The 22,686-nt window shown below is 37.8% G+C and overlaps 1 protein-coding gene across 2 annotated transcripts; it reads right to left on the reverse strand.

Moving 5' to 3' along the window:
- Positions 1 to 1,034: 1,034 nt before the first annotated feature.
- GLYATL3 (glycine-N-acyltransferase like 3) lies at positions 1,035 to 15,846 on the reverse strand. Of its 2 annotated transcripts, none has more exons than XM_019624644.1 (6): positions 15,517 to 15,846; positions 14,256 to 14,361; positions 10,177 to 10,284; positions 9,316 to 9,442; positions 5,353 to 5,479; positions 1,035 to 2,216 (listed from the first exon to the last, which is right to left on the reverse strand). In XM_019624644.1, exons 2-6 carry the CDS (start codon positions 14,331 to 14,333, stop codon positions 1,790 to 1,792), a joined length of 867 nt encoding a protein of 288 aa, XP_019480189.1. In that variant the 5' UTR covers positions 14,334 to 14,361; positions 15,517 to 15,846; the 3' UTR covers positions 1,035 to 1,789. The 2 variants fall into 2 exon arrangements, with proteins under 2 accessions (XP_019480189.1, XP_019480188.1); XM_019624643.1 differs by having other exon boundaries at positions 14,256 to 14,372.
- Positions 15,847 to 22,686: the final 6,840 nt, after the last annotated feature.

Here is a 22,686-nt window from a genome sequence, read left to right on the forward strand (position 1 = left end):
CCTTCCTACTCCTTGAGTCTCTCTCTATTCTCCTTGCCCTTCTCTTATTGCAGAAATTCCTCTACACATTCTTTAAAAGTTTCAGAAATAGGGCTGAAAGGTGAGCAATTATATCCAACATGGTTATCTGGCAGATAAAAGTAAAAAAAAAAGCTATAGGTGCAATTTGGTAGGAGAAAAATCTCTTTCAAAATATGGAGTCCGTTGTTGGGGTGGGGGTGGAGGTAGAAAATCCAGAAAGCAAGGGAATAATTGCCCCCAAAGAGTTCCAAGCTGCTTAAGAGGCCAATTAACATAATGACTAACAGTACAGGCTTCCAGAATCTGACAAACCCAGGTTTTGATCATGACTTGGCCACTTAAAACCTGCCTAACTTTGGAGACTCCTAAGACCTCTGAGCCAGAATTCCCACAGTAAGACAATACCTTCTCCTTCACAGGGATGAAGCAATATAACTGCTTTTTGGCACGATTATCAGAACACAGTTAAACTTTAAACAAATGGGAGGCATATTATTTTTAGAAAGAAAATAAGGCTAAAATGTTACTGTGATTCCAGGGAGGAGTAACCAACCCCTGCTTAATGAATGCCAACGATAATGAGCATCCCTGGGGCAGAAACTAGACCACGTTCTCCCAAGAGCTTATGGACTCTGGTTGCTTGGTGCTCTTCCCTCTGGCGCCAAGGAGACGTTTCCAGGATGACCTAAGCATATATATTCACTCCCCAGGAACCTTTTTTTTATTAAAATGATATTCTTCTTCAGCTAATTTGTTTACTTTTCTCAGAATACATACCTATCTTTGTAGGTGGGAGTTTTGTGAAACTCTAATGGATAAGTAATAATTTCTATATGGCTAAGTCAGCTTTATGGAGACTAGACAAATCCGGCCATTGTGTGTGTGCCTGCTTTTATTGCAAATGGGAGAACACAGCTTGTGGATGTTTATCGCTTCCTTTAGTGTCCTTGAAAGGTATATGTACACAAGCAATTGGGACCCAAATTAAAAAGAAATAAATACTGACAAGGATAAAAGACTAATGAATGTATTGATTTAACTACTTAAGCATTTAAATTTCCTTTACAAAAAAGATACATGATTTAGTGGGAAAAAAAAATTGAAATCAAAGTGATAGCATCCTGGCTCAGCCTCCAGCTCTGATTATCTATGTAATCTTGAAGTCATTTATTTACCTTGGTCCTCAGATTCTTCATACGTACTGAGAGAATTAAAGTTTATTATCTTAACAAAATTCTATGCGTTTACATACATATAGAAAATATGAAAAGGATGTGTGTTTACTTATGTATGTTTATATGTGCATCTGCATATCGCATCTATATATGCATCTTAGTTTCTTATGAGAAAGCAAATTATAAGCAAAGAGGTTGGACTAGGTGACAGGGAAGGTGCAGTCCTAGGTTGATATCATCTATTTCTAGTATTTAAAACGCCCATATCTTCATTCCTCCATCCAAGGCAACCGAGCAGTGGGAATTGGTTAGACATGTAAATTCTCAGGCCCTACCCCAGACTTACAGAATGAGGGACAGTGGGGGAGAGACTCAGCTATCTTGTGTTGCCACCTGCCCTGCAGTGACTCCCTGCAGTGTCTTCCTAAGACAGGGAGAGTTAGGACTTCTCAGGTTGATCCTGCATGTCTTCTCCAGGCCCTTTTCAACAGCCCAGGATTCTCCTGATCCCCGTTTTAATGTTCTCTTCATTTGCAGCTAAAGAATATGAGTATGTTCAGGGACAGGAAGAGAATTCTTGGAGTCTTACTGGGCTAGAGGTGAACTCGGCCAGAGAAAGCTGCAGGGGTGAGAATAAGCCTATGAAAACGACAAGGCAAGAACTCAGCATGGATGCTTTTCAGGAGGCCTATCGATGCTGCGTTGTCATCAAGGACATTGCCCTGAGAGGGGAACCCCCGGCTTTGCAACTTCCTGGCCAGGGTGAGGGCCACCAGCCGGCTATAACCTTTTCTGCGATGCTCTGGCAGGGTGTAGCCGTGGCACATGGTGGCAAACTGGTCTGTGATAGACCAAGAGACGGGGTTCCCCTTGTCGTCACGGACACACACGCTGGGGAAGCAGGAGATGAGGTTGGCGATGTACCGGAGACACTGCTCGTTGCCGCCCCGCGACCACGTCCGGTTGAGCAGATCAGCATCAGCAACGCTCAGGTAGGTTAGTCGTGGGGGAGAACTCTTTCTAGAAGAAAACGACGCGAAAAGAAATGTGAACTGTGAACTCGGGATCGGTGACTACAAACAACTACTCTTTTTATACTGATTATCCCAAAGACAGTGCCTAACAAATACCAAGACATTTTCAATGAATTAGGGTCCATCTTTCCCCACTTACAAACATCCTCCAGGGCTTCAATTCTGATAGGACGAGGTAATCACCATTGCAAATTTAAGTCTTTCCTTTTCATTTTATGCCCATTTATTGTTGTCCTCAGTACAGACTAAGGCAGCTAAAACAATTCTTAGAATTTTTATTAAGTCCTGAGTCTGCTGACACCCTCTCTGAAGCCTGGACAAAGTGCAGATTCTTGGGTCTCTAACTTTTTCCTTGGCTAAAAAAAAATGTTTTACGATAGAGCTTCTCTCTTTATGCATCCATGGCCAGAAAATAAAAGACAAATTACTTAGCATTCCAGGCATAGGTAGATGCTCAGAAAATGCTAGTTCTTCCAGACCTTCCCCTAAAAGATTTAAGATAAAGACAAGAATTGGTGCAACTTCTAAGAACCAAGATGGATCACCAGACTATGGGGCTGGTTGTGCTTCAGAATTTGCTTGTGTTCTTGAAGTTATCCGTGTGGTGAGACTATCCTCAGTGGCTGTTAATGTCATTCTAGCTATGATCTTCTTTTTAAAGCACAAGTTGGTATTTTCTTTTCATTCGTGGTTCTGCAGTGTTAACTCACATTCCAGGCATACTGTGGGATGTAGGACTGGGACAATCACCTAACCACTAGGCAGGGGTAAAGAATAAACAAATACAACAATACCTGGCATAATAAAAATTTTAACTTAATGAACTTTAAAAACAAAGGCAAAGTAGCCTCAGGCAGATATGTCAGTGCAAATAAAAACATTGCTGAGGCAAGCGTTTCAGGAACAGTTGTACGAGAGACTACGACCTTGTATCTGAAGGGCAGGGTATCCAAAATATAGAGTGTACACATTTGGGTAATGCCTTTGTTAAAGATAAATTGTCTAACGTCCATGAAGAACGGAGCAATTTAAGTCAAAAACTGATTGTAGAAGGCTTCACAGGGAATAAAGGAAAATTTTAATTAACATCTCAGGAATATGACAGTAAACAGACTGTGGGAAAACTCTAAAAGTCTAAAGGACACATCGCCTGGTTTCTTTAACAAAAAGTAATATAAGAAATATAAAAGATGACAGGGAAACCTATATATCCAAAGAATCTTGAGATATTAACCGACTGCAATATTATATAGGAACCTTATTTAGATGCTTATTCAAAACAAATGAACTGCTAAAAATATTATAGTAATTTGGGAAATGTGACTACTAACTGGTTATTTTACTTGAAGGAAATATTATTAACAAAATGTTAAAGGGATGTGCAGAAAAGAGTTAACACAGCAGGCTTGAGGCCACATCTTTATAGAGAAGACTGTTTACCAGGTTGGCCCTTGGCTGGGGTTTGGCAATTTGAATTTCTGGAGGGTTCCTGCCATTCCCAGAACCAATATGAGTGTCTCACTGTGCTTAACTGTTTGTCCAATCAATGTGGCTTATGCTGAACAACTGCTTTCCTCTTGGGAGTCTAGGATATTGGTATATGATAGGCCGAGGGAGTCGCTAATAAAAATCCTCACGTGTGTTGTCACATCTCATTGCTGGGGAAATCAAGAGTGTCCTGTGTGACTCCAGTGGGAGGGGACTCTGGGACGTCTGTGCCTGGTTTCCTTTGGACTTTGTCAATGCACCTTTCCCTTTGCTGATTTTGATTTGTATCCTTTCATTGACATAAATCACAGCCATGACTATATAGGTTGAGCCCGACCTCTGTCACAGTCATGATATTAGTATTTGTTTTAAGGATCCTTATCTTATGGAGAGATATATTAAAATATTTACAAATAATGGGATAATGTCTGGTATATTTCCTTCGGAATAACCCAGGGGGTGGAAAGAGTACATAGGGGTATGGATGAAACAAGATAACCCATTGATGGGAAGAGGTTCATTATAGCAGTCTCTCAAACTTTGCGTTTGAAAATTTTCATAACTGGAAACTAATAAAGCTTTATATAACTTCAAGTGTCCATTCTTCTTTGGGTTTAGTCCTGTTTTGCTCAATAATTCCTTCAACATATTCCATAGAAGTGAAGAAAACTAACACTCACTAAGGTGGGTACTTTTCAAATATCAAGTTTCATTTACTTACAAAAAATATATAAGGAAGATACAGATTAATTTTCAAGAAGAAATTGACTGAGGTGAAGAAAGACTAAGCAGAAGGGAAGGTAACTAACTAGTCAATGACAGAGCAGGGACTCCAAAGTGAGAAGAAAAGAAGAATGCAGATATGAACCGACAAATGCTTTGAAGGCTTGGATTCTGGAATCCGACATCTCGGGATTTATTTCCCAGCTCTACAATTTACTCCTGTGTGTTACTTCAACTCTGTTCGAAAAGGGAATGAGTTGGAAGTGGGTGGGATTATGAAATTATAGATGTTTTTAAAAAAACTTGTGAATGAAAATGAAATCAAGTGTGACATATGAAGATGTTGAGCCCTTTCTATCATGCACTCTTGTCTCATGGCAGAAATTTTTGAAGATTAAATAATAATAATAATAAAAGAGAATAATAGTACTACTTTATAGGGTTGTGGAAAGGATTCAAGAGGTAATGTATTTAAAATATTTAGTGCCTGACAGTCACACACCCTCATCCCTAAAACAACAAAAATCAATAAAAACCACCTTGAGCTCAGGCAACAGAGGCTATTTAGAATTATTTGAGGGAAGAGGATACCAAGGAATGATTTTTCTGTGTATACTGTGAAAATACAGGACTTCTGAGTTCATTTGTTACTATCGACAAAGACTGATTTGATTTTGGAGGAAATTATGAGCAGTCAAGCACAGCAGAAAAGAAAAAAGTAAACACACACACACACACACACACACACACACACACACACAGTCACATACACAAAGATTCAAATTGAGACTCAATGGCCTAAATTCAAGGTGCCTAAATATTCCTTAATGATACCAAGTACTCCAGGTGCTGCTTTTTGTACTTTTATAGTGGTAAGTCCTGTCCCAAATGCATAAACTTGATTTACGTACAGAAAACTGGTGTCTGGCAGAGTTGAAACAGGAGAAAAATGCACCGCCTGGAAGGAAGTTAGCTTTACATCCAACCGCTTTGAGTGGGCAATAGCTTTGGAAACATCACATAACTCACTCTGCAACCCTGTATACAGAAAGACACAATGAAAGATGTGGGCATCTTATTTGAAAGTGCGAAAAGGAAATTTATTGCACTATTTTTATACTAAGTATCATTAATACCACCAGTCTGCCACCTTGCGTTATCCAAACCACCATGTATTTACATGTGAATTATTATGGCTACTCCCTATCTGATTTTCAAACTTTGTGTGGGATTTTCAAATTCTCATCATGTTATCCGTCGTGATCATGATCTTCCATAGAAATTTCTGATGGGACTATCCCTTAGGAATTCGGAATTCCTTGTGGGAAGTTTGATTTTTCTCTTTTCTTTTTTTAAGAAATTTTATTGGGGAACAGTGTTTTTTTCTGGGACCCATCAGCTCCAAGCCAAATAGTTGTTTCAATCTAGTTGTGGGGGGTGTTTTTTCCAGGACTTATCAGCTCCAAGTCAAGTAGGTGTCTTCAATCTAGTTGTGGAGGGCGCAGCTCCTTGGCCCATGTAGAAGTCGAACCAGCAACCTTGGCGTTATGAGCCCGAGCTCTAACCACCTGAGCTAACCGGCCGCCCATTGATTTTTCTAACCCCGCAGACAAATCTTAGGCTCCCTAAGATAAGAGACATTTTATAGCTCTTAAAGTCTACGATCTACCATACAGCTAGAAGTGTAAAAGCTTAGATTTATTTGGCATGGCATTCTGTCTTTAAAGACTCTCTTCCAGCCTCTTGCCTAAATGTTCATTACAGAAATATTAAGGTATAAACTTAATGAGATTTATCCTGAACTGAACTCACCCAGACAGATCCTACTCATTCATCATAGCTATACTGTATTATCTATAAATCTTTATCCAGTACTTGTGTATAAAGTGCTGTGCTGGGCACTGCTCTGCGACATAAGAATGGTATGGTCTCTGTTCTGATAGAGCTCACAGCATGGCAGGTTACCTTCTGTTTACTTAGCGCTAATCTGGGCTTCTCCAAATCCCTATCTGCTCTATCTTTTCCACTCTGGGTTGTGATTGATTGAATCCCCTGGAAATTAACTTCCCCACTTCCTTCCACCTTTAATGGCTTGTTTTCTCCTCCCAGAAGTCACTTCCTCTTGAAGAATACATGAGTGGGAAGTCATGTTCAACACCATCTGATATCTGAACCTTGGCTCCTCTCTCAGGAAATTAAGTCTAAGAAAATATAAGTAGGTTTTCAAATTAATCCTATTAAAATTATACATGCTGTGGCTAGCATCCTATATGATAACACTGAATTATGAGTAATTCAAAAGACGATGAGAAAAAAATAGGTCGTGCTAACCAAAGGTATGGATGGTAGCGCAAACAGAATTTCTTTTTCCTATGTTAGACTGAAGCAATTCTTTCTAAAAGTCAGATTAACATTTCTTTTAAAAACTTTTAAAATTATAAGATGTAACAGTACAGAACACCACATAAAAATGCATAGCTTAATTATTATACATTTTAGCCACGTACCACTAAAGCCACAAAATAGAAATTTATTAACCATTTTCTATTTATCACTCTCCCAATCACAATCTCTCCCCTTTAAAAATAACCACCATCATCATTTTTTATGATAGTTACTTCCTTGTTTTTTTATAGTTTTATTATCCAAGCGTGCATTCTTAAACACTACAGTTTGATTTTACACATTTTTTTGTCTTGTAAATCTTGTCATCTGCAGGTTTTCTTTTACTCCACTTCCCCTTTTTAAAAAAAAAAAAAATTCTTTCAATTTATTTGTTAAAGAATCCAGTTGTTTGCTGAGTAGAGTTTCCATGGTCTGGATTTTGCTGATTCTCTCTCCACAGTACTGTTGACCATTTTCTTCTGTCCATTGTATGGGTTGCCACTTTTAACAAATGACTTTCTCCTTTCTCACTGAAGAAAGGAAATTCCACCTATTGTTCTGCCTTACCTCCTTAGAAAGGGAGAAGTTGACAATTGGATAAGCCAGATTCAGGAAGTTTAATGGACCATGGTTATCAGAGGGCGGGATTCTGAAACTCTCACGTCAGTGATCATGTAGACAAGCTCTCTCTCATCCATGTGCCTAAAAGTGAGCCAAGAAGCCTGGCCTGTCTGGGTAGCTGTATACTTTTCCATTTCCTGCCCTCGCATGGCAAACACAAGGAGTTTGGCTCCTCTGAGTAGGTTAGTGGGTCAACCCTAACTTAAAATTGTTTTGGATGGCTCTTAGATTAAAAATGACCAAGGCACTGCTGTGCAGGGCGTGCCATTGCTCTGAACACCCAGCGTGGAATGAAGTAGCTCCCCTCCCTCATGCTCCATCTGTCCAGGCAGCCAGCCCAACTAGTGGCTATGACTAGAGCCTGCACTGTGGCAAAATATAAAAGACTGAACATTTACATGGCAGTAGACAGGCTTTGTTCATGGAATTGTTCATGATTTGGGGATGTCATGGAAACACTACCTTTTTAGGCGCTCTGATTAAGAATAGTAAAGATCCTGATGACCTCTTAGAAGCTATTCAGTATTCCAAGGAGATTACAGCTATTACTACAGAAGCCTAGAGTCAAGAGACCTCATCAGACACTATAGGTAATATCTGCTCTGATTTATACGCTAAATGAGGGGCCTTTACCGCTCCAGCTATCTTAGGTGCTACTAATTCACATCTGTCATCACCAAGCTTTCAGGAAGGACCATTGAGTTAATTTAAATGACTATAACTGACTCATGACTATCAGATCAGCCTTCGGAAAAAAAGAAATACTGGCAATTATGGGAATGTTCTCTCCATAATGATAGATTTAGGTGATTTGAAGGTAATAGGCCTATAGCGCCAATATCCATCCATTAGTGCCATGATTTTTTACATCAAGCAAGAGGTATACTCATTTCCACATTAATACTGGTGAGAAAAAATTTCTCAATTGGCTAAGCGAGTGGTAGAACCATGTCTCACTTCTAATTAGCATAACGGGGGTAAATGTGTAAAGGTGAGAGATAGTTTAGAGCTTCCTCCACAAGGTCTTTTTGAGCATTTGTAAATGGATTTTATATAAGATCCTGCGTTTTTAGGTAATGACTATGCATTAGTCATTGTTTGCAGATGGACAAAGGCTTTTTCTTGTGAGAGGGCTTCAGCTGTTTGTGGCTGAAAACAAATGCCAGACTTTATATTTCTAACATGGGAATCCCTTTCTACCTGTCAACTGATCAAGGGATTCATTTCACTGGGACAGTCATATAAGCAGTAACTTCATGGCCTGTATTAACCCCAATCATCATGAAAAGTTGAAAGAGTAAGTGATACACTGAAGATGAAACTGTCAATCCAAACTACCAGAAACCCGTAATCTGTTTCTGTCTTGGCCTAAAGTTCTTCCACTGGTGTTGATGGCGATGCAATTATCTCCTTGGAGCTCACTATACCCTTTCCTTATAAAATCGTTTCAGGATATCCTACGCAGATCACTTGATTATCTCTTTCCAGAATTATTTACTTCAGAAAGAAGAAAAGCTTACCTATTTGCTTAGACTTAAATCAGAGTTACCTTAAAAGAACGTAATAGTAAAGGAAAAATATGCTGTGATACTCAGTGATATCCATATTACAGTAACAGTAGAAAAAATTCCACTTAAAAGCAGCCCCATTTAAATGGTCTCCGCCTACCCCAAAGGCCAAGGCTCTTCGGGAGTAAAAAATAAGTGTTCTTACAAAACTGTAAAGCATAAATAGTAAATATGTAAAATGTGTGGATAAGTATTTGTGAATATATATGCACATATATCATGTATATGTCATATTTATATATCTGATATATATGACAAAAAGGATTTAATGACTGCCTAGTATCTTGCACTTGACCTTACCTTGTATTTGAAAAACTTGGTCCCAGTTGATAACATCGCATTCTTCCAGCAGCCCTTGGTAAGCTTTGACATCCTTGTAGAATACAGCATAGGCATTAGTATAATGGTCCAGGTTATCTGTCTCAGCCTAGGACAGAAGACACAATCATAAAAACATAAACACACACGTCCTCTAGATCACTCCTACATAGATTAGTTACTATTAGCTGTGCATGTCTAAACAATTTCCTTTAACAAAATTAGCCACCTATATATAAAGGCTAACTGGGCATGTGGCTAATATACTCTAGTGAGAGAAAGAACAGATATTTTGGAGCTTTTGCTTGATGATTTCTTCCAGTATTAGAGAGGTTTTAAGACATTTATTTCACATTTTTGTAGGATTTTATTTACCTATAAAAATAAGGGTATAACTCAATGGACCCATGTATAAGAACCAGATAGAACTCTCAGATCTTTCCTAATGTGGTAGGAAGCGCATCTTTGATCAGCTGAGCCTGTCTTTGGTCTCAGAGGCAGAATGGGGTAGATGTCTTTTTCAGTCTTTTTCCTTATTTATCTGCATGACCAAAGTCATTGGTCATAAAAAACTAGTATGAACAAGTATGTATGCTTTATGCTTCTAGAGGTTACGAAACACTGGAGAAAGACTTTACTGAATGCATTTAGAATAGAGGTTTTTCATGTGACTGATACTCCAAAGCCAGTGAAATTAGAAGCTAATTGTCAAATACGTAGCTTGTCAAGCTAAAGTATATGACTATGATGGTTATAACAGCGCCTTTACCTAGTCTTTCTTTTCTGGTTGATGCCAACTCTTATTGTTATTATTATTATTATTATTGCCTTTCAAAACTGTACCTCTTTCTGCCGCCGAGTGATCACAGCTTTGAAGTCTGGCCATGAATCCAATACCACTTCCTTTTGAAAGGGATTCCCACGATTTATGTTCATCACTGCTCCATAAACCTGAATCGGAGAACCCAGAGATACAAGCCAATCACATTACCAGCTGTTTAAGTTGCATATTACCCTCTTCACTTTTTGTTCTACTGTATAATTATGGCCATCTGAGGGGGAAATGATACATATATACACAACATACACACACACAAACATCTCTCTTAGCACATGAAAACTGGTAAAAATAGGTCTATGAAAGCCTAAGAAAATGCTTCCTAAATCCATTTTTTTTAATAGTACAACAGCAAGAGGTATTTAATCAATAGGCTTACTAGATGGGTGCTTGACACATAGGTTAGCAATAAATACTTATTGAATGAATCAGAATCTTCTGTATGGATTTAGGGCTCATACATTTTATAAAAGTTCCACAGATAATTTTGCTCAGCTGCTTTTGAAGTTTATTATACTATCTGAAAATAACCTGTGAAATGCAACTATTCCTTCAATCCTGAATTGTAATTTAACATCACTTGATGGTGATATACCTCCTTCTCTAAATAAACCAAAAACACTCCCCCTGCATTTCACGTTTGATGGAGCAAGGCTCTGTAAGTATTCCCTGAAGATTGTAACTATGTCTCATTCATTGTTCTATCCATGGAGCCTGCCATAGCAAATCAAATGCTTTTTGGCTAAACAATACTGAATATTAGAATTCTGTTCTGTGGCCTTTCACAATTTTTTCTCCACTAAGAATCAAAGATGTCTGTCCCACAAACCAACCTTCATATGTTATATGTGTGCTTCTAGAAGGAGAAAGTTGGGGTGGTAATGAGGAGCGCTGAGCTCTAGGCCAATGTTCATAGCAGCATTATATAATAGATAAAAACTATGAATAATGAAAATGTCCATCAAAAGTGGAAAAAATAAACTGTGGCATATTCATTCTCTGATTACAAAACAGCAACATGATGTTGAGCAAAAGGAGCTACATACAAGAAGATACTTATTGTGTGATCCAATTTATATTATATTAAAAAACACGGAAAACTAAATTATGGCTTTAGAAGTCAGGATAGCGGTTAGTTTTGGGGTGCAGAGAAAGGTATTGATTGGAAAGGAGTGTTGGGGGTGGGGAGAGGAGTGGCCTCTGAAGTAATGTTCTTTCTTGAAGGGAGTGGAGGTTACACAGATACTTGCTTTGTGAAAATTCACTGAGCTGTATGAGTATGTTATGTGTACTTTCTAGTATGTGTTAAACGCCAATGAAAAAAATTAAATGATGAGGGCATTGGAACCTACATTTTACCTTCTTTATCACTATCTTAATTCAAATCCACTGACTTCAATGCCTAGGACATTTCCAACTCTCTTCTGTTTTACTCAATCTGGGACCGCATTCAAATCTTCTCACAGAATATGTCTTTCCCAATTTAGTCTAGGTGATACCAGTGTGTAACATGGATCACTCTTAGTGAAAATCAAGAACTAAAGTAAACTTGAAAGGTTGTGGCTTGTTCTGTTAATCATTGTTTAACCTGACTTGTTTGGTTAATCATTCAATTCTAGGGCTGCTGATCCCACCTTTACTACAGAGTAATAAATAAATTTATTAGTGGCTTGACATGAGGAAACCATTCATCGTTATTCAAGAACGGAGCTTAAATACGATTGGCATGTATAGAAGGTTAAAAGGAAAAAAACTCTTTTCAATATTTAGATTCTGAAAGAAAAGAAAAAAAAAACAAAACATCTAACCTGTTTGTCAAAGATTTGGAACCAGCTGAGAAATTTGGCATTGGTTTGAAAACAAACAAATCCTTCCAATAGCTGTTTATTCAAAGGGTGAGTATTGACAGGAGATAGAGAAAGTAAAGATGCTGGAGGAATAAGCAGTTAGAGCTTGTGAAGGGCATTTGGAGAGATAATTTAATCACTTTAACACTAAGGTGAAATTATAAAATGCATAGCCATAACTTCCAAGAATGGGAGAAGGGTGAATAATAAAATTACCTTTTTAAAAATTTTATTTGTTATTCTCAAAAGGACATAGTGCAAATGAAAGGGTATTTTCAAAGTATGGTCAAAGAACCAAAGCCAGGCATTACATAACAACGCAATAACTGAAGCAGGATAAAGAGACTCAGTGTACGGAAAATGAGAAATTTGGAGTACAACGCTAAGCAGCTATTAAAGAGAAGATTATACAAGGAAGGCATCAATTTGTGCCTACCTGTATCATTTCTTTAATCCTTACTTCAAATGGTGTTATGAGAGGCAAACATTTCAAAAAAACACTCAAATTGGAATCTGATACGATGGATTTAAACCTGAACACTAGCACTTGGCGATGGGTAATTGACTTAGCAACCTTTTCTGTAAAATTATAAATATCTGCCTGTTCAGAGGTATTAATATTACAGAGGGATTAATACTATAGAGCTATTAATATTAGTTTTGATGAAGCTCAAATGAGACAGTATAAAAGGTATTTTTTTAATTATACATGCTATTCAGGTCAAGTGAACTAACCTGAATTCAGAAGCCTTTAAAATAAGATTTGAACAGGTAGGGAATAAGTAATTATTGTATAAAGCTTCCAGTGACCAATCAACAATAGCTTATTGAGTAATTATTATGGGCAAAGCCCATGCCAAGCACTGAAGGAGGAGTGAAAAAAAGGGAAAAAAATTCAACATCTCCATCTAGGCATCTGGTAGCTAGGCTGCTGTGGGAAAAGCAATAGATATAAAATCAGAGGAACTGAGACTGGATGCTGCTTCTTTACTTGCTGTCATGACCTGTTTGAGCTTCAGTTTATTCACTTGTAAAATTGGTTAATAAACACCTTACCAAGTTGTTGGAAGGATTAAAAAAAATGGAAAGTCCCTGTATGCTAAAGTACTATGTAAATATAATCGTTTTAATTTAAAGGCCCATCATTTGTCTTGATGATTATAACATCTTTCATGACCCTGTGAAAGGTCACCAAAACCTGTTTCATTCTCTCTAGCCAAAGAGTTAGTCAGACATTGTCAAACAAATGTAGCCAATCATCTCATTCCATCTAGTCACCTCAGCACCAGCATTCAAAATGGGAACATCGGGGTCAGATTGCCCACTTGGTACTTTTTTAGCTGTATAATCCCAAATTAGCACACTGGTTTTCCCGACCACATATAATTTAAGCACAATCAATAAGGCAAGATGACTACATTTAGTCAACCCAGTACAGTGCACTAGGACTTTCTCTAGATCATTTTTGGTCAAATTTTAGTGTAAATCAGGATTATCCAAGATGTTTGTTAAAAATACAGGTCCCTGGTCTCTAGCTTCAGAAACTATGATTATTATCTTTCTTCTAGGTTATTAGCATGCCTCCAACATTTGAAAACCATTGTTGTTGGTCAACCTCTTCGCACATAAAACTCAGCCCTCAAAGGCAATTTTATTGCATTCTGCATTTTTCCTCCAAGTGCTTAAAACATTCCTAATCATACGCTTAGTAGTAATCTTTGATTGTCATCTTCCACAGGAGCTGAGTTATCAGCCAGCCCTCTTAGACTTTTAGAAGACTTCAACAGATAGAAGCTTGAGGACCAATAAAGCCATTGAAAAAACTTGCAAAATAAAGATTTTGAAATAAACAGAAAAAAAAAATTATAACAACTCCTAAACTTCAGTCCTATTGTGTACCTAGGTTATGTTATGTTCTTACCAGCAATACCACTCAGTCCATACCTTTTTGCCATTAAAAAAAAACAACAACAACTTGAATTTACCTTAGAAATAATCTAGTCTAGCGTTAGCAAACTTTTCCTGGGAGTCATCTAGAGTGACTGTCAAAAATATAATAATCTGGGCCATGGCCACAATCACTGAATCAATCTCCAGCAAGACGGGATGGGAGGCTGTGTGTTTAACAAGTGCTCCCAGAGTCTTATCACCAGAAAAATTTGAGAAACAGCCACAAGTCTGACATTATTTCACAGATTAACAAAATAAATAAAACAAAACTCTTAGATTTACAGTACCTTGAGGGATTCAGGAAAGTGACTCTTCAACATTTTCTCCAGCATCAGTAATTTGGTAGAACAGTTTAGCACCAACATCTTCTCCAGAGCTGTAGCAATTCCACACCTAATTAAAAACTTGAAGGTTTTCAAAACATTTAAAATCTGCCTGTTAACATTTGAATCTACCTGGGAATATACCCTTGAAGTCCTGTTTTCACTGGGTGTAATTCTGAATGCCGTTGCTCCATCGGAACTGGGAAGAGGGAAGACGAGGGGATGATGGGTAAGAGAACACATGCAAATGGGAAATGTCAATGACCTAACCCTGGAAGGTCAGTATCTATCCTGGGCTAAGTCTTCCTATTATACACATTCATTGTGCTCTAAGGTCCTCCTGCAGGACATGAGAGCAGTTGTAATTTTACATTTATTCATGTTCTCTTTAAGTCTCTCTCAAGTAGACTGTGAGCTGCATAAGGGAAGGACCCGCGTCTGCTTTGGGGTCCTCTGTATGTCCAGCACCTACCACAGGGGTTGGCACAGAGTAAGGGGCATCCTAAGTAGTTGCTGAACGGATGCCAGGAAGCTCAAGAGTAAGAGTCTGCGGGATAAGTAGGGAAAGTTCTTTCTCTCGGTGTGGGATGAAGGTTGAGAGAAAGGCTTAAGTGGGTCAGGTGTTGCGTGGTTATGAGGAACAATTTGGAGAGAAACACCTAGATTGCAGATGAAGAATTAGATGTGTACAAACGCTGGGTCTAATTTTAGTCAGGTAAAATTCAGGAACTAAAAAAGGCCTAAATATAACGTATGCAACTTCATTCTGTTCATTCTGATGCAATTATATTTTCTAGATTTGGGGGCTCCATCTCCCCTGCTTTTTGTTTCCATGGCAACTTTTTTCCCCCCAACATTACAGTCAGGTCTTAACTAAATTAAAGAAAAAAATATATTTTTCTGTATTCAAATAATTTCTGGAGTAGAGCTTATCTACCTACTCTTTGCAGCCAGGCACTAGGACGGCAAAGGTAACTCAGCTACACGAGAATCTAGTGCTTCTGGGATTGTGCTGGATTATTCCTCTAAACACATTTTCCAATAGAGAAAGCCACTTGATTGCCCTAAGCAGCATCTCTGTGGCTATAAGATACTCAGCGTTCATTTGTGACTTACTAAAAATCCACCGTAAAACACTATCATACAATTCATATGAGCTTGAACCTCCAAGAGGCATGTTTCTTATGATCAAGCTCTCAGGGCTCCAGTTTACTGAGTGGCATACCTGAGGTACTGGTGTTCCCTACCGGAGTCAGAAGAGGACTAAGGGCCGAACGTCAGGCTTCTGTGTCCTAGTATTCATAGTCTGGGCGATGTCAGAAACTTTATAAAGATCAAGTTTCCAAGAGAAAGGTTGAGCAAAGAAAGAAGTATAGCCATCAACTATTCACCCTTGTATCTGCTTGACTTTTCACTCACTCACGTCATCTCTAGATTAAATTTTAACTTCTTAAGAAATTCTCATTGTCGTGGTGTGGAATTAACCCTCCCTCATTCGCAAAAGGTGAAAGCATTCACAGACTCTGCAAAGGAAGTTTTTACTAAAGTTATGGCAGAGACAGAATGCCCAGGGCAGTGTCCAAAGATGACGGCTGCCTCTGGTGGTAAGGAGAGAAACACCAGCGGGGGTGGGGTTGGGTCTCCGGGGCAGAGTCCAGAGTCTGAGAGTGGGCAGCTGCACTAGCTTCAGGGTAGCTTTTCTTATATAGGAAATGGGGAGTCAGTCAGGCTGGTTTGAGGGCTGACATCCTTCCTGGCATCTGGTCTGTGGGAAGATGATGTTATCTCCGGACTCCAGACTCTAACTGGGCCATAGCGGCCTGGGACTTGAATGCCTCACCAGTAAACAACTGCAAGGGAGTTGTAAAGTGGATTCCAGTGTCCGGGAGCCTGAGGATTAAGAAAGTGCTCTTTTCCAGGTTAGGATGTTGTTAATTAACAAGATACCAGTAGCCTTGAAAACAGAATTCCTCTGTTAATCAGTGAGGGCAGACACGAAGAGAAAACAAGAATATCAGGATAGGTCAAACTGAAAACTAAGTCTAATTACAGGTGGCTAGATAGCGAGCTATGCGGTGAGTTAAACTGCAAACTAGCTAAGTCTAAATGCTTTATTGATTCTCTGAATTTCACCCTTACACTCGTGTAAAACACATTAATTTATTCTAGTCTGTATCTGTTGAGAAAACAAAATTAAATTATTTCAAAGGGAAGCGGATCATGTATCTCTTATTAGGTGTGATGTCTGGAGATCTTTTTATGATCTAATAACAGCAAAGTAGCTAGTGCAAAGGGTAGGAATCCTAACTACTTGGTGATGATTTACTTATTTATTGCCTAGTTTGTTCCCAAAAGGATCTAAAACCACGTCTAAATATAGATAAACTATATCAAGAAATATTAAGTTTAAATTAAAACTCAGGCAAGGGTAAAAATAGAGGTACAGAAGTAATAAGGAGTCCAGGCGAGGTCCACAGGCAAAGCCTATGGAGGACAATCCTAACTAAGAGTGGATCCTCTTTACTCATGGATTCCATATTTGCGAATTCACCTACTTGCTAAAACTTATTTGTAACTCCAAAAATCAATACTGGCAGTGCTTCTGCAGTCATTTGTGGACATGTGCAGAGCAGTGAAAAATTTGAGTCTCCCAACACCACCGTTTTCAGCTGAAGAAGTCAACTTCTTGTCTCAGCTCTAGTACTATAAACAATCCTTTTTGCAGTCTATGAAGTGCCACATTGTTTTGCTTTTTGTTGGTGATTTCACTGTTTAAAATGGCCCCCAAGCATTGTGCTTCAGTGCTGGTTAGTGTTCCCAAGTGCAAAAAGGCTGTAATGTGCCTTACGGAGAAAATACATGTGTTAGAGAAGCTCCCTTCCTTCAGGCATGAGTTATAACGCTCTTGAATGTGAATTCAATGATAAGAAATCAACACTATATATTAAATAATGTGGCTTTAAACAGAAATACATACACACAGAACAAGGCTATGTGTTCACCTGCTAATGAAAAGGTTGTGACCAGGGGCTTGCAGGAACCGAACCTGTATTTTCCTTAGGAGTAATGAATGGTTCGGAATTCTCTAAGCGTGTTCTTCTCTGTGACTTTAGTAACATAAGGACCATGAACAATGAGAATCCAATATACTTGCAGGAGGCGAGAGCCCATTTTTTACTCAGCTTTCTAGCAGCTAACACAAAGAGAAACAAACACGATTAGTTACGTGACTCGGTTTGCCCATACAATTAATTATCCTTATGCTCTTGACCATAGCATTTGCTTGACTTTTTACTTGTACCATCTCTAAATGAAGACCAGTTCTCTAACTTGTAAATATTCAAAGCTCCACTTGATCTAGCTTTCATATACCTTTCTAGAGTAAGCAGCTCTTTCAACTCACAAAACTACTTAGGGTGATAAATGCTTGTGACATTAAAATCAGAGACATTTCTCCCAGGGGTTCATACAGAGAGGATACTATAATTAATGAACAACACTGGAGATTATCCTTTCAGTAAGCAGTGATGAATTTTATAAGAATCTTTCTCTTATTAAATACCAAGATAATTTTTAAAGGCCACAAAACAGGATGTAGAAATTCCCAGATGCAGAAAGTATTTTTCATTTTTGAATTATATTAGAAAGTCCTAATGACAATAACTCTGAAAGCTACAAGATCAAGATATCATATCTTCACCTCTCACTTATAAATTCCCTGTAATTAATGTGTTCTTAATTGGAAGGTACAGGTTTGTAGATCCTTTGATCCTTTACCAAACTGTTATCAACAACAGACTCACTAACCGGTCTATCAAATAAAATTATGCTCATAGAACTTTTAGAGAAGTTTCTTTGGGGCAAATGTCCATCAGCACACAGTAAGCACCTAAAGCATTTTATTAATTAACTAGACAATGAAAGCATGATACTCTCTGGGAGACTTAATTCTCATAAATAAATAAACAGAAGATCTCTGTTTTCGTGGTATAATATGCTATTTGCAATACAATGGTGGGAGTTCGTTAATGAGAAAAGTTTTTTTTATTTCTTAAAGCACTTGCAATCCAAAGCTAGTAATTATTTTTCAGATGATAGGTTTTCTGCTTAAAAAGATTCATCTCTTATTTCTCTAGTTGTTCCCATATCATAATGTAAATGTTATATTTCATCATGCTTTTTTTCCCCATATCAAAATTTAAGTTAAAAAACCAAAAACCCAAATAACAAAACCAAAAAGAAAACATCTTTTCCTCTAAACCTACTTAATTCTTCCTTTGTAATGTTGAATTTCATCTGTTTCTCCCATTTCTTGACATCATAACCAATGATTTGAAAATTATTATTTTAATGAATAAATGCTTACCTGCCGTTGAGAGTTCAGCCTGAAACTGAGATCTCTCACTGTATATTAGTCCAGTGGCTCTTTCTCCATAAATGGTTAGTTTATTCTTCAAGCCTACTTCCCTAATTAGTCCTTAGTGGAAAGAGGAGGAATTGAAAAAAAAAAAAAAGTGTCCACACCTGTAGGAAGGGAGGAGTTTATGATGTCAGGTGAAATTTATCACATATACAGCCCAAGTATTTTCACTCCATCTGTTCTTTTCTGTCACATTTAGTCTTGTGGTATAAAGCCAATGAATACACATCTTGATTTAGAGATGGACATTTTCTGGACACAAAACCTATCCGTCAGGATCTTATGGAAAAGAATAAAAGGGAATGGGACTCAGGCGAAGGGGGTACTGTAAAATAATATAGATACTGACCCCTTATATATTATTCATCCTCAAGAAAATGATTTTGCTGCTCTAAACTTCCAAAGATAAAAGGGGGTAATGTCTAAAGGGGATACTTGTGAAATTCAGCGTATTTTTGAGACTTCTAGTTCTTTTACCTGATTCTTTTAAACAAAAAGTACTCAGAGTTTACTCCTCCTCAAATGGCTGCAATCCAAGCACCACGTAAGCATTTATACGGACAGCTCAGCACACAACACAATACTTGAGTCTTCAGAGATAATGAACAGTACAAATGTCTCAAAGGCATATGGAGAGTGCTTCCATTTCAATATGGTCACATGGGAGGATACTGTTTACCACTGTTAGGTCTCCTAAAGTCAAGATCAAATGAAGAGATAGGCTAGGACATTCTTTACTTGCAGGTGCTGGTTAAAGTCATACAATGGGCAATTGGTAGTTGAAAGTGACTGGAGAAATTGTATTAGATAACAATTATTGAATGTCAAAGTAAGAGGATTTTTTGATCCTGGTATATTGATAACTTTTTTTTTTTTTTAAAGATGTTACTGAGGGCAACATGTACCTGTGCATGGCCCTAAGGATCCTATATAAATTTATTCTTTTCTAACTATTATTTGAGGAAAACCAATGAAAAAATGAATATAAGCTACTATTTGTAGAACAGAATCCGTTTGAGACATGAAGTACAACATCAGTAAAACTTTAAAAAGTTGGGGGTCAAGTTATTTATGGACTCTGAGAGACATAAAAGTCTTCCCAAGGTTTATAGAACATCCATTTCCCAAACGCATCCAAAACAGAAACTTCTGTTCTGTTTTCAAAAGTCTTTGCTCTCTATACAACACCAGAACTAATTAATATAGTTGCTTTTTGCCAATAGGAAAAGTAGCCAATCAGGCAAAGCATATTACTTTTCCAGTAAAACTACATTGGTTGAAGGTAATTAAATTTGAAATATGTCCAGCAAGCTAAACTGAACTTTTAACTCTGAAATTAAAAGGAAAAAAAAGGGGGAGAAAGGGAGTTACTAATATAAATTTAAAGAGATTTTCTTCTATAAACCCAAGTGAACAAATCCATAATACATATTATCGTGACACCTAGAAAAAGGTGGATTTGTGTACATTGTTGTAAGATTTACTCATCAGCTTCAGCAGTTCCTTCTATTTGTAGCTCATCAGCAAATTCCTAAGAAGTCAAAATTACATTTTTTAATTTTTGGTTCCTAGTTCTATCACTATTTGAGTGATCTTAAGACAGTTACTTAGCCTCCCTATGCCTCAGATTCTTCACTATAGGATGGGGGTAGTAGTGACAATTATGGGGTTTAATCCCCATAGTGTTATTAGGATTAAACATTGGCATAAAGGTGTGCATACATGTAATGGGCTTAGAATAGTGCCTGGCATATAGCACACATCAGTAAATGTCAGACACTTTTATCATTATTAGATAGCCCTATTGTCCCATTTGAAATCCTACATTAATTTGAAGGATCCCCTTGGGGGTATAAAATTTGGTGAAATCGGCTAAGGCACATTCATTTCTATTAATTAAAAACTGAACAGTTTCATTTTTAAAAAGTGGTCTAGAGTAGTTTTATTGGATTTGGGAAACATCTTCCTCTTTGTCCAATTTTAACAACTATAACCAATCTTTAGATTGGGCTGTTACAGCAATTTCAGTCTTGATAACAGCAGAGGCCACTTTAATAAGGAAAGCAAATACGTAAGGCAACAGAAAGTGACTCTATGGTGGTTTAGTATTGAAGAACTACTTTCAATGGCAGCAACTCTTAACAAGGAAAGCAAGTTGTAACACAAAAAAGGCTCAGTCACTTTAGACATGGGAAATTTGAGTTACTCTCTGCTTTTGCTTTCTTTCTTTCCTCTCTCTCCCTCAAAGCTGAATATTTCTTGACAATGAATGACACATGAGAGGCTTTAGAAGACTAATGTTTGGAAACTGAGCCAACTTGAATGATTCAAATACTAACGTTGACAGGTGCACCTGCATTTATTTTTGGTAAATAGACAATGCTAGGATTCCATCCAACCAAATAAGAGAAAGCAAATCCCTTAATTTTAGGTTTCAGTGCAGGTGTCTCATATTTAAACAAAACCTGTTTGTTAAACATATGCCCACGTGAGTTGAGGAAAATGGAAGGGCTCATATAGTTTTAAATGACGGGCAGCACGCTAAGGTTCTGCACCATATCTCTGCAGGCTGCCTTCCCCCAAATTCCACACACACAAACTACACCCCTTTACCTTCCTTCCTTCAGCAATTAGTGGGGACCCATTTTCCTGTATGATCAGCAACTTTCCCTTTTAGCCTTTTTCAATCGGATAGGTGAAAACATTTCATTGTTGCGATGTGCATTTAAGTGATTATTATAAGGTTGAACATCTTTCAAACACTTATTGACCATTTAGGTTATCTTTGAGCCTGACCACTTTCCTATTGGTATTTGTCACTGATATTTTGTTTCTATTTTATATATTTGGAATCCACTTTGGCATAAAGTAGGAATATAAAACCGCTCTCACTCTGCCCCCATCTCTAGTGTGGTTAGCAGTTTACTCATGACCATTTCTTAATATTTTTTTTGCATTTTATTTGAAATGCTATTTTCATTATATGCTGCATTTTTACGCTATATATCCTGTCTCAAAATATGTATTTTTAGAATTTAAAGTTCCTGGCATTGGCCTTTATCCTCCCCTCACTGGACAGGAGTTGTATCATAGTTGGGATGGCCTATGCATGTGAGAACTCAGATGGGTGTGGATACTTACCACATAGAAAGACGACCATGTGAATTACTAGGACCATGTGTAGTTGAATTTTAATTGTGTTTGAGCCTCTAATTAACAGTTAAATTATTCATAAAGAGTATACCAAAATTCAGCCTTTAAAGAAAATACTGTGTGTTTTGAACTGCCTGCTGCCTGCCAAAAGATACTGTTGATCTTTCAAAATTACATCACATACTTTTCAAAGCTACAAATGGGTAGTTTGACCAGTTCATGCAGTGAAGAACACTCACTCAGCAACAAAGGGAAGTAAAACTTCTGGTTGATGTTCAATAATCTGTTAAACAGATGTTCTGAGAGAAACAAAATGGCAGGCTTTTGTGCACCGCCTCCCTCCCCACCAAAAGCTATTATAAATGTCATGATTAATGATCAAAATTTGTGAGTTCGGGCTGTATTAGTCACTCCAAAAACATGAAGATTTAAGTTTCCAAGTGAAGAGTTTTTAAGTTTTAAGACGTTTTGTAAAATCTTTCACTTTTGGTTGCTTTGCCTGGCATGTAGCAAGCAGTCCAAAATATACAAAAATGTTTCCTTTAAATGCTGCACTATAGGTTTCCTTCCTTGACTGTTTTCCCTCGAGAATCCATTAATGTCCTCCTTGACCATCATTTTCGAAGAGGCTATTGCCGTTTAACCCCTTTACTGAGCTGCCCAGGGTTCCCTCATGACGTCTGGGCTCCCTCACTGCGATGAGCACTAAACTGAATTTGTTTAATTAAAGCTGTGCTCCCAGTGGTCTCTGCCCGGATGTTAACAGAATTGTGAACCTTCTCAATTAACTGACAATATATTCTAGGCGAGACAGAAAAATAA

Source organism: Hipposideros armiger, unplaced genomic scaffold (assembly GCF_001890085.2).
Source record: "Hipposideros armiger isolate ML-2016 unplaced genomic scaffold, ASM189008v1 scaffold_597, whole genome shotgun sequence".
Taxonomy (NCBI): domain Eukaryota; kingdom Metazoa; phylum Chordata; class Mammalia; order Chiroptera; family Hipposideridae; genus Hipposideros; species Hipposideros armiger.

Bases quoted from the DNA above. Each gene is read 5' to 3' on its own strand.
- GLYATL3 (XM_019624644.1), bottom strand. From the start codon at position 14,333: ATGTTGGTGCTAAACTGTTCTACCAAATTACTGATGCTGGAGAAAATG. The intron at 9,443-10,176 runs GTACAGTTTTGA...CTTCTGTCCTAG, and splicing joins TCACTCGGCGGCAGAAAGAG to GCTGAGACAGATAACCTGGA. The intron at 2,217-5,352 runs GTACGTAAATCA...GTTTTCTTCTAG, and splicing joins CTGCCAGACACCAGTTTTCT to AAAGAGTTCTCCCCCACGAC.